The following is a 12,740-nucleotide window of genomic DNA, read 5'->3' on the forward strand; positions in this document are numbered from 1 at the left end:
TCATTTACAGGAAAGATAAGAAAGTCAAAGAAAATCCTCAGACTGAAGATGCCACAAAACAGAAAAAGGAAAGCTCTAATGTCAATCTAATGACAGATATGGCTCAAAGTTTCAGCAGGTGGGAAGGTGCTCCCTACACTTCCAGCAGGGGTCCAAGAGAGCAGGCAGTGTAGGGGCTGTGTCTCTCCCCTGGGCACGCCTTGTAAGGTGTGAATATGAATAAGGATATGGATATGGATATGGATATGGATATGGATAAGCACTTGGAAAAAGTCTTATATATCTAACATTAAGAAGTGCATTTCAGACTCTTAGCAGTTACAGTAAAACACTTGAAAGTGCAACTTGCATGCATTTGAAGAGCTCCAGAAAACAATAAAAGCCAGACGAGCCCAAAGTTATCTAAAGTACTTTTTAGAATCTCATGTTTTTAGGCAAAGTTCACATCTCTGGTTTGTTTTGAGCTGACTCAATAATTTTAAATGCTTGTCCTTGAGAATTTTAAGATTGGTTTTATTTTTTTTCATGTTTGTAGGTTTATTCCACAGAAATGCTTAAAAAGCAATAAAGTTGATCTCAGTAGCTTTTCTTAAATCCATGATTATATCAGTTCTGTGTTAGGGGTATGCAGGGAGAAACTAAGTAGGAAATTGGAAGGGATTCCTACAGCAATAGTTACGTTGTTTGCACACATACACACCATTCCAACAGAAAAGCAACAGCAACCTTGCAGTTACAAAAATACCAAGTGCCCTTTAAAAATGTACGTGTATATTCTGTGTTTACCCAGATTAACAGTGTCACTAGGGACTGATACTTTATGTATGCTGTATCTTCCATTTGATTTATTCAAGTTTTTTTCTGGGCTTCTTTTCTTTGAAACTGTGCTTGTGCCTTATGCTCACCAAGAGGAACCCACGTTCCATGAGTAAACACCTGGAAGCTGAGAACAGGAATGTGTAAGAAACCTGGATTAATTCAATGACAGTGCTTTATAATGGAAAATATAAATTTTCCTGCTGCAATTGGTATATACATTCAACAGTTTTATTGTATGTCAGTGCACATTATTCGGCACAGCTGCTAGAGAGGCACTGCTGAACTGGTGTTTCTCTTCCATGACAAACACCTATTAAGCAGTCAGCATAAACTCTTCTTGTTACAGCCTCTGACATCACCCTCAGGGCAAGCGGACACAGAACAGCGATTGCTGAATCGCGTATGAAAATTATAGTTTTATTGTCTACACAAGTGAAGGTTTAACTCAGATTCCTGTTCGAGTCAGCTCTGTTATAAAGGAGTGATTCTTTCAGGGAACAAACAAGCACAGTACACCATTGTAATCAGAGGAACAGACACTATTTATGCATTGGAAAGCCTTGTTCACAATAGTGCTAACACTCCAATGCCCCAGAAGCCACTATTTTAGCAGCTGTAGAGAAGATAAAGCATGACTAACAAGATGCCATACAGAGTCAGATACAGTTTTTTTAGAGCACAGATGGAATCATCTCATTTAATATAATTCAGTTTACATGCACGATTCATAAGTGGGGATCATGTAGTTAATGTTTATATAAGCATTTTTTCCACCGTAGCGTTCAAAGAGTTGCAGGGTCTCTTGAATAAGAACTCCAATATTTTCACGCTTCTGCTGGCTGTATTCTATCCCATCACCTAAATTAACTGGTTAATAAAAGAAAAAAAAGAAAAGAAAAGAAAAGAAAAAGAAAATAATTATATTGAATTTCGTCTTACACTTTGAAATAACAACATAGGAAATTGCAATTGCTGGTCAATTTACTGTGCCTCTATTAGAAACTTTGTTCTGTGACATGAAACAGAGATGAATTTGAAAACAGGATAGCTTTGGTATCTCTTTAAGGCTTTGTTCAGGCTCCAGCCTTCATATGCTTTCAAAATTTATGCATGCATTACTTCAGTATCTAGGCAAAAATCCTAATGAAAATAAACACATTCTTTTATAAGATGAATATGGATTCTCCCTTTCACAGTTCACCTCTAAAACCATTACTTCTTTATCTTTTGCATTGCTTATTTAAGACAAAATACTACTGCCAGATGCATAAGCACTTTTCTTAAAAAAAACCTTAATCTAGACTAGTTACGGTTTGAAATCATAAATAGGTATTAGTTTGGGATTGCTCCACATTAGTCATCATATTCACACACTTATGTGGGTCCTGATAGAGGAAACCTGCTAAAAGGGAATTTTGGAGTATAACATGATGCTCGTTCAATTTCAGCTTCCTAAAAAATGTATAAAATTAAATCAATGTCAAAAGGACAAATTATTGCAGCCCCTAGATACAGTAATATTTATTGTTGCTTTCTCTAACATGGACTAGCAAGGGTGACACACGCTCATACACACAGATCATAATTCTTTAAAAATCAGTGTGAACAACTCTGGCAACAAAGTAAGAGCAATAAGAAATAACTTCACCTACAAAGCTGCTGAGAGATTTAAAGGAGGAAAATATTTCTCCTTTGGTTTTAAAACAATATTTTGAAAAGTATAAAAGTATCTGAACATATATTCCACAGCATGTATAAAAAGTAATTTGGAAGGAGCAAAATGCACTCAGACCAGGTTTGGTGTAGTGGGGAGCTGTCTCTGCTGTAGGGCAGCCCACATGCAAGCAGCCAGTGGCCTCACTCTGGGCAGTGGTGACAATGTGCCCATGTTAACATCTCAAACAATCAGTGGCACTCTGACTCAGCCAGAGAAAGACCCTTTGTCAAGACAATGGAACTTCTCCCAGCAGAGCTGGCCTTTCACATTTGAAACAGGGCAAACACAAAGGCAAGGGCAGATTTTGCCCCCACTGTTGCTTCCAGATCCCCAGGCTGATGTTACCAGCAAAAACTTAAGAACCATGATCATGAAGAAACAGCTGGTGAATCTGGGTACAAGTCATCCTTTTGATGAATTTTTCTGTAAAATTTTTCTGACTGCTTACACATATTGCACTTTACATTTTATGAAATGGTTATAAAAATACAGAAGTGACATACAAAGACTGTGCTTCTTGAGTGGGAAGGAGGTAAATTTTTTAAATGATTATTACTTTTAAGAACACAAATATTTTCCAATACATTAACTATTAATCTCACTGACTTGAAAAGCCAGGATTGTGACATCAAAATTTATTACAATGAATTTACTGTAATGTTACAAATAACAGATTATGAGAGTGCAAAGAAAACAGAAAGAACCACTAGAAAAACGATTGGCTTATACAAAACAAGTTCAAGAAGAAAAACACATCACAATTGGGTGCAATTTAGAATAAACAGGGCTGCTCTTGCAGAAGGCAACTGAGATAACTGTGCCCCATCACCTGTCTTGCATGTGCACTGCAAGCCTTCTCCAGAACACCTGGAGGTATTTCTGATTTCACCAGTTTGAGCAAAGGAAACCCTGAACCTTGACCTAAGTCTTGGCAAATACGTAAAGGAATTACTGACTTTCCAACCATATGTCTATTATCTGTAATTTTAAGCCTACACACATGCTCTGCTAATGAGCTTACACAGCTTTCATCGTTCTTTCAAAGAAGTAGTAAAAAAAAATAAAAATCAGCTGTCTGGAAGTAATGGTGATATATTTCTAAGGAAGTCTGGGGAGGCCAATGAGAAGCCATGATAATGCTGGTAGCAGAGGTATTTTCCAGAATTGCAAAAATTATGTCTTAGATGCTTGATTAAAAGGTACCTAAGAGCATGAGGCAAGGATAAAGGAAAGAGTCTGCAAGGGAAGATTGAATGTGTGATATGCAGACCATCATTGCAATTTTTTTTTCCTACAGACCATCTGTGTTATATGAAAGTTTGTATCCTCAAGACAGCCATAATTCACACTAGTGCCATGACACAAACTACAACCAGCAATACTGGAAAGGTTATGTCAGCATTGATGTCACCTGGTAAGTACTAAAATAGCTATCCTATGTAGTTATAGGAATTAGCAAAGCTTTCATTCAAAAAAGATAATCATTAACCCAAGAGTACAACATCCATTGAATGGATGAGTCAGAATGATCTGCCCAATGCACCTAAGGGTAAATATCTACTCATAATAATAATGATGATTAGTTGGAAAAAACTGGCCATAGAAGTATAGCGGTCTCAGCATGCCCTTCTCTGGTTTGACTCTATTTCCCAGTTAGTTTACCTGAGAAGCCAGCTTTGTCAGCCACGAAAATGTTGCATATGTAAAGTGTGAACATGGATCTGATTCAAACTCCTTATGAAGTTGTCCTTTGTGAGGAAGAATAAATCAACATGAAAATGCTAGGAAGCACATTTGTCATATCTTTGCCTCAAAGCGAAATGTCTGGCAAATTCAACATGCACCAAGAACTCGTTTCAGAACAAATGGTGTTTCTATGTTTAGAAGAAATGCATTGAAGGACTACTGACAGATCTAGAAGATTACAACCAGGATCCCTTACCCCAGCCCTTCCAGAGAAAAAAGTTAGTTCCCCATGTCCCAGATCAGGCACCAAAGGCTTTCTGGTGCTGAAAGTGAAGTGAAAGTCTTTGCACCTGTCGAGACCTGTGTTAGCTGATGAAATCACCCGGCACAGCAAGGCCAGGAGAGGCACTCCCTGCCCTGCCAGTGCCAGCTGCTGTAGCCAAGGAAACCCTGCTCAGGCCCTCAGGGACTGAACTCAGCGTTTGGCAGGGAACAGAGGAGGACTTGAATTTTGCTATAAAAGGTGGTTTGTATTTGAGTCTAGACATGCTTCTATTCATGATTTGGGATAGTAAAAAAATTCTGGTGTTATTTGTATTCCATGTCATCTCCTTTTAAAATTTCACTAGAATAATGCAACAAATATAAAATATTATTGCTTTAAAGGAGGACAAGCAAGTTTCTCTCTATGCATTAAAAGCCTGATATGGCACTTTTGACATCCTGGAGTGGACAAGAAAGGTAAACCAACCCTTAAAGCTCACTCAGATCTATTCTTAACTCTAGACATTTGTTAGCACCTAAAAGTGTCCAAGACATTCAGTTTATTAGTCTTCACTTCAAGCCAGGCCAGATCTCAAAAAGAGACGTTTTTAATCCCCTAAATATGTTGCTTGCAAATATTTCACAGATACCAGAGCTTGCTGGTAGGGGATTATTCAAAAGGTTCTGCTTTACACAAGTTATAGTCAGGGTTTTCATACACCTGTTGTTGCAGGGATGTCATAGATCTTGGGATATTAGATTTTCCATAAATGTTAAATATTAATAAATATGAATAAATAAATAGGAAGGCTGAGAATTGGAATAACACTTAAAAGAAATTCCTGAAGTGACTGTGAAGACAGCCCCATGTTGACAGTTTAGACGACATTTTTAATCAAATTTTAAATGAAATGTAATTCCTTTATTTACTGATGAAAGTGTTTCTTTAGTGATTTAGGTGCATATAGTCACACTTGTGGTTTTCAGTGTCTCTTGGAACAATATTTTTTTTTTTGGCACACAGATCAATAAAACTACTTGGAAAGATATGCATCATGCCTTTTGAGTCTTGAAAAATAAAGGTACTGAAAGGTAAAGTGACTTCTAAGTCATGGAAGGTATCAGTCACAAACCATGATTCTCAACTTTTAATGTTGACAATGAAAGTACTATTTATGGTAAAATATAACTATGGTAAAAATCCATTTTAAGTGGCTCAGTTCACCCTACTCAAACCAACATGTATTTTCAGCAATTAGAATGACTGCAGGAATGCAACATGCAAACCTGAATGTTACTTCAAAACAAAAAATCCCAGCTGCAATGCAATTGAGCCTGTCACATAACAAAATGCAGTTAAGCAGTACAAACTAGCATTAAAACATTTTGAGGAAAATGTCAGGGCTTTCTTTCTTTATAAGAGTCATCACAAACACCAAGAAATAAATGGAAGCTGATTTCAGCTACAGATTGACATGTATCCATGTCAGGGTTCACATCATGTAAGTTCACTGCTCAGGTACAGTTCAGAGCTTAATTAAGCTTTCAAAGTCTTCTTGTTAGGATAAATTTAATTGTCATAGAATGTGTTGGCTTCCTGACTGGAGTGGAAAATGAAAGCCCTGATGAGTCAGTGTGGGGAGAGAGAGGAAGGTTCCTTTGCACCACTCCTATCACTGTGACTCAGAACTGTGCTTTGAAATTGTCAGCTCCAGGAAGGATGAGGTAGTTGAGTCTCCCTGTTCATTTAATTGAAAGTCTGTGAAAAGTCACAGGGTAAGAGTATAAACCCCTCCTGTCTGCTAAGAAACAGTGGGACATTTCCAGTTCATTTCACTCAGGGCAAGGAAGAGACACCAGGGGGTTATGACTTCTGGTGGTTATTAACCCACACAGAGAACCCCATCTTCCCTTTGTGAAGCCTCAGAGCAATGCAAACACCAGTTTAAAAGTTCTTTAGGATAAGTCTAGATTATGTACACACAAAGTGCAAACAGGCCTCAAGTAGGCTGGTCCCAAAGCTAGAGTGTTGGAAAGAAGAGCTCATGGAGTAATTTATGTTGGAAGGAACCTCTGGAGTCATCTGGTCCAAATGCTCTGCTCTAAGTCAGCTCCATTTCCAAAGTTAGATCAGGTTGCTCAGGGTGGAATATCTGCAGTTCCTCACACAGAGTAATCCCAGAATGAGAAAAGGTGCTGAGATCCCCTTGGGCTGGCAGAGATTTTCATGAGCCATTTCAAATGGGATGGAGGAGAGTGCTACTCCTTAAATATGAACATGTGTTTCATGAAAGACTTGCTGGAGTTACAAATGTCATAGAGAGAATTATTATGTGTTTTGATATAAAATAAATCTAAACTTTTGGTGTAGTAGATTAGCACATATGTAACACTGCTTTTGGAAGCTTAATCTTATTTCAAGGAAAGAGGCACAAATTTGGCTGAAAAATTAATATTTGATTGAACTCTGATTTGAAACCATGAAACAATTTTACAATCATAATTTTAAAAACTCAACACATATTTCAAAGCACTTAAAAGCATTAAGGCTGAATGTAGTAATATAAACTAAGAAGGCCAAATCTTTGAATAAGCACAGACCTGTTTTTGACACTATCAACACTTGAGATCCTTGTCTCTTGCTTTACTTGGCTCTTCCTTCTATTTTTCATCACTAGTGCTGAGTGTTTATCACTTTACAATGCTACAATACTGCAGAGATGGCAGAAGAATATTTCAATCCAAGAAGGCATGTATGCTTGGAATTTAAAAAGAATACTAATATGGATACATTTCAACTCATCATGTCTCAGAAAAGATTTTCATAATTCACATTGAAAGCATTTTTCTTTAGCATAAAGTATACATTCTTCCTATATTATCTTCCATATGCGGCCAGTTTTAGTTATATCTCAAATAAGCATTACAGTAAAATGAAAATGCTGTTACTATAAATGCGACTCAGAAAGTCAACAAGTCAGCAAGTAGAGGAAGTGCTCTGACTGGACAGGAAACATGGAAATGATGTTTTACTAATGATGTAAGCTTACTAGAGATAGCTGCAACTACTTGCACATTTCTGTAGTAAAAATAAAAAACCAAAAAAACCCAACAAACCAACAAAAAACCTAAAACAAACAAACCAAAAACCCAACTGAAAATGAGCCAAGATAGCAGCTGTTATCACAGTTTTTCCATTTCTAGGAAATGTTATCAATATCAATTGCAATCCTTTCTAAGCCCAAGTTTTGGGGGTTTTTTCTGTTTGTTTGAAGAAGTACAAGAATGAAAAAGAAATTCCGGGTTTTGTAACAACATTTATTAACCAACATTTCAATGTGGTAAAAAAGGGGAGTGTATTTTTTCCTATATAAGTACTTAAACTTTTCCAACTAATTTAGACTTTGAGGTTTGCCTATGTTAGTGCTACAGATCAATATTAAACAAAATACAGTTAAACAATCTTAGATAAATAGTATGTTCAACAGAGGAATGGAATTTGGAGGCTGGCATCTCATTGGCCTTGGGACAACGTTGACTATTGCAAAATAATATATTAGTCACAAATCATGCTTAACATGCAACAAGAGTTGCACCAACTATGTGAATCTGATGTTCTGCCAGTTGTTTTAGATGCATATAAGCTTGTACAAAGTAAATAATATTTTTTTAGTTGGAAATCATGTTTGTGTGTAAAATTTGCATAGCTTTGCTGGACTGATGTGAAATATGTTTGTTCATCCCATTAATTTCTCATCCAAATATAGCATCATTAATGCAAAAGGAATTAAAACCATGAAAAAACAAATCTTTGCATGTGTGTGGAATAAACATAATTTACTTTTTAATATAATTCAAAGTGACAAACCTGAAAGTCCTCAAGTGCTTCAAAGATCACTGATTTCAATACAAAACACAATCCTAAACCAGCTAATTTTTGACATTGAGTTACATACATACCTAAACCCAAGATGCTTAGCAATCATCCTCCTTCCACCAATGGAAGTTTTTTATTAAAGCAACCAAAATACTTTTATGTTTTTCTTCACAAGCAAAAGCTCAGTAATCCATAACTTTGTGTTAATAACTGCAGCTATGTTTGTACATCTGCCATGTACCAGTGGAATTGGTTGTGCCTAATTCTGCCATTCAAAACCATTACCATTTAAGAAGTCTATTTGGTCTAGCTTGCCCATCAAAAATTGCACAAACTAAATTACTTCAATGACTGCTTTACTAACTTTGTGGCAGAAGGGTGAACCCTTTTTCTGTCAGGGGAAGTTTCACCTCAACAAGAGGAAGAACTTCTTTACGTTGAGGGTTGCAGAGCACTGGAACAGGCTGCCAAAACAGGCTGCCAAAGGAGGCCATGGAGTCTCCCTGTCTGGAAACTTTCCAAACCCACCTGGACACGGTCCTGGGTCACCTGCTCTGGGTGACCCTGCCTTGGCAGGAGGGGTTGGACTACGTGATCTACTTTCCAACCCTAACTATTCTGTGATTCTGTGGAATGCAACCATTTAAAAATAGGTCAATGTATTAAAAATTTCTCATCAAAATTATAGGAGCAAGTCATTAGATATACGTACAGGTTGCTGAATATGCCTAAAGCTGCCAGTTTTCTAGTTTCAGTGCTCCCTAATTAAGCTAAATAAGCAAGAGCCTGAAGTCAACAGAGGGTGTTTTAGCAGTGATTTGAGAAAGGACAAGGAGATAAAAGCTATGAATGACTGTGTGGATTTGCCACAATTTCTTTCATGGCTTGGGACAAGGACAGAATTTATGCAGTTTAAAGGACAACTAGCACTGAAACTGGAATGTGCTATTTTATCCTCAAGCCAGACATAAAGGAACACCCTGCTCCACAGGTATCAGTACTGTAAGGATCAGGATATCTCCTTCTGGTGTGTCTTTATTAGTAATAAAATTAATAACAATTTTTTATATATGTAAATGAATTGGGTAATCTGATTACTCTTCCTTTGTTTTTCCAGTTGAATTAATGCATATTATAGATAAAAAAATAGCCTTCCTCTGATGTGGATTTGCTTTCTTTTTATGAAGGACATAAAAATAAATACATATCAAAAGCTAGTTAACAGCTATTCATTTTGCATTAAGAATAGCATACATTTGAATTCATAACAGCTTTTCAAGCAAACAGAAAAAAAAAGCCAGCTTTTATACAACTAAAATGTATTATAATGTGTAGTGTTTACAGGAATGCAAAACAGATAAAAAGAGAAAGGAAATTGTGTCCCCTAGGTGTGGTGTTTCTGAAGATTCATGGCTTTTGACTTGGGTAAGTTGAAGCCTTCTGAAAGCAATGTAGAAACTGAACATACACCACATTCAGATTGGATTTTGTTTGGTTTTTGTTTTGTTTTGTTTTTTGGCTTTGTTTTTTTTTTTTTAACTTTAGGAATCTGAATTACGTGTGAAAAAAGATAAGTGAATAAGAGCTATTTCATTAGTGACTCTTAACTGGAAAACACTCAATCTTCTTGTCTAAATTACACCAGTACCAGGTGACAGAAGATATTTAAATGTCAGTAACCTGACTTAGACCACTTACTAAGATTTAGTAGACTCATAGTCTTGCAATACACAGCAAAACCTTTTGTTTGGCCCCTTAAACAACATTTATAAGATTACTTTCTTTAGTATCTCATATAAAATAATTATTTACTGTGCCACTAAAGATATCACAGACTCTAGGCTGTGTTTATTAAAATGTACTCCTAATGTTTTCACAAAGGGCCCACAGTATTATTAAAGCATAAGCATTTCAGTGAGGCCTAAATACAACTGTTTGAGTAATTGCACAAAATAAATGTGTATAAAAACAGTAGAATGGGAATGATTAGCAGTTTTTTAAAGGTAAAGTTAATATCGACATATATTACAATATTTTAAAAGAAAAATATTTTAAATATATCCCATATATTTATTACACTTTATTGCTTTTCTTCATTGTTTTAAGAAAATGGAGATATTTCAGTAGAAATTATTAATGAAAAGTTCTTTTTCCCATTTCAGATAGCATTTTTTCTGATAAAAATAAAAAGCAAAGGTTCTAGCTTCTAGAAGCAAGAATGAAGAATATATTTTTCTGATTTCCAGTGTTCATGACACCATTTTACTGTTGGCATGTATGAATATAGGAAAAAACTGCTGCTCTTACTTGCATTGCTTACACCTGAAGAATTGTAATCATCCAGAAGCATATAATGCCTTGAGGCTGTTGAAGAAAAGACCTTTAAACATCTATTCTAGAACTACACATGGGAATAAAAATGGCTTTTCTGTGTGCAAAGAGGATACATGACATGCTGAGCACTGTGAATTGGAACCTGGTTAACATTGATCATACAGGTGTCATAACAGAGACAACCTCCAACTGCTAATAATGCAGCATTTCTGGTTCACTTTGTAATATTTCTCTTAATATCCTTCCACTTCATTACAAAAGCAGTGAACCTGAACAGTCATGCTTAAAAAAAGAAAATACCTTTGCTTCTCAGGTGAATTTGTAGTTGCTTGTCTGAAACTGCTGCACATATCATGTATCTGTAGGCTGATGGCAGTGAAGTAGTTACAGTAATTCCATCTCCTCTGCAGGTCATGAGTGTTTGCTATCCTGATTTGCTGCCGTGCCAGCACTTTGAAGCAGGAGAGTAGAATTTTTATCACTAATTGTTGCCCAGCCAATCCTGGCAAATGTGACCATTTTTGTCCTCTAACACTGCTAAAGCATGCTATGTTTTGTAACCACAATCTTAATTCTCTATTCATTGTTCACTCATCTTACAGTCCTTCCAGCCCTGGTGCCTGACAAGCCTACAGCTGCTCAGCCTCTGAAGGAAGGCAGCTCATACACACACACACACACACACACACACACACGCTTGTCAGGTCAGCAAGGAAGAGACAAGAGAAGAGGCAAATGATATGGCTGAATGCTCTTGGTCAGCTCAGGCTTGCCTAGAGCTTTATAACAGCCAAGAAAACAGTTCTATAGCACAGCAGAGCACAATATGTTACAATATCTGAAGTTTTCATTTTCATGTAGTATAATGAAGAGCAAAAACAAAAAGCTGTCAAGAAAATTCTTCACCGGCAACTTAAATATGCTTTCTCACACTTGAGTGATCTGAGAGCACATGCACGTATTGTAGTCAGCTTTACATTAATGACAATAAAATGTCCCTTCCTATGTAACAAAGTCATGAAGGGGATTTTTAGATAAATTTGGGACACCTTGTGAAGATAACCTGGAAGTCAGTGTGACTAATATCTAAGTGGGACATATTTCAAGAGTAATATTCTCTTGAAGTTTTCCTGGAATGCTTATTGCTCAGTGGATAGGGTCAGCCTCCAGAGGAAAGGAAGAAGTAGCATCTCACAAAATTCCTTTATCACTTCTCTCCAGCAGACCACAGATGGCTGCTTCATCTCCTAGGTTGTTTAATGCTTATGGCTGCAGTGAGTTTACAGGTCTCTGACCCAACTCTGCAGCTGCAGTGCTGCTGAATTGGTACCCATGGAAGATTAAGAGAAAATTCTGCATCAGAAAAATATCACTGAGCATTTTTTTGACAACAGCAGCTAAAGCAGAATGGTGATTTTGAAGGAAATGATGATATTATTTTAAGGGAAAAGAATAGCACACATTAGCCTCAATAAAATCATGTGAAGAAAATTCATGAGTCACCAAGAAATGTCGTCACTAGATGGTGGTATCTGGAAAGATCCTCCTGAATTACTTGTCCTAACACAGCCAAAGTTTATTGGGTGCTTGACTGATAAGTAAAATAGATATTTCTTGTCCCAGGGAGAAGAATGTGGACATGGGAGAAGTAGAAGACAAACAAAGGCTGAGTGGAGGAAGGGAAGCCAAGGACATTCCTTTGGCTAGTTAATTTTCCAAAGTATGCTTCATAAAGGTTCTAACTTATAAGACTATATGCATTATGGTTTAGCATAATTATTCCACAGTGTAACTTAAAATATCCCACTGGATGCCAATTAACATGTTATTGCTGAGCCTGTTGATTTTCTGCTGTAATTCTATAGCAAAACACTGTGAAAGAGTAGATAGGCTTATCTGCATATCTCCTGCTAGAACCCAGTATCTTTGCTTTACAGTTGAGAGTAAAATCTCACCTACTCATGTACTCCCAAGTCTGCTTGGGAAATGATTAGAACGGAATGTCAACGGCATTAACACAAGCATAGAGCTCTTACAGGAATG

The 12,740-nt window shown here is 36.7% G+C and overlaps 1 protein-coding gene across 4 annotated transcripts in view; it reads right to left on the reverse strand.

Annotated features, from left to right (window-relative positions):
• Positions 1–534: 534 nt before the first annotated feature.
• Positions 535–12,740, reverse strand: part of PACRG (parkin coregulated) — a 202,293-nt gene continuing 190,087 nt past the window's right edge. For 3 of the 4 annotated variants that reach the window (XM_056488206.1, XM_056488203.1, XM_056488204.1), the window contains exon 6: positions 1,321–1,686. In XM_056488206.1, the coding sequence (XP_056344181.1) occupies positions 1,532–1,686 (155 nt within the window). In that variant the 3' untranslated portion in view covers positions 1,321–1,531. Of the gene's footprint in view, positions 1,687–12,740 lie in introns of all 4 variants that reach the window. The other variant, XM_056488205.1, reaches the window with a different exon arrangement.

This window comes from Oenanthe melanoleuca, chromosome 3 (assembly GCF_029582105.1).
Source record: "Oenanthe melanoleuca isolate GR-GAL-2019-014 chromosome 3, OMel1.0, whole genome shotgun sequence".
Classification (NCBI taxonomy): domain Eukaryota; kingdom Metazoa; phylum Chordata; class Aves; order Passeriformes; family Muscicapidae; genus Oenanthe; species Oenanthe melanoleuca.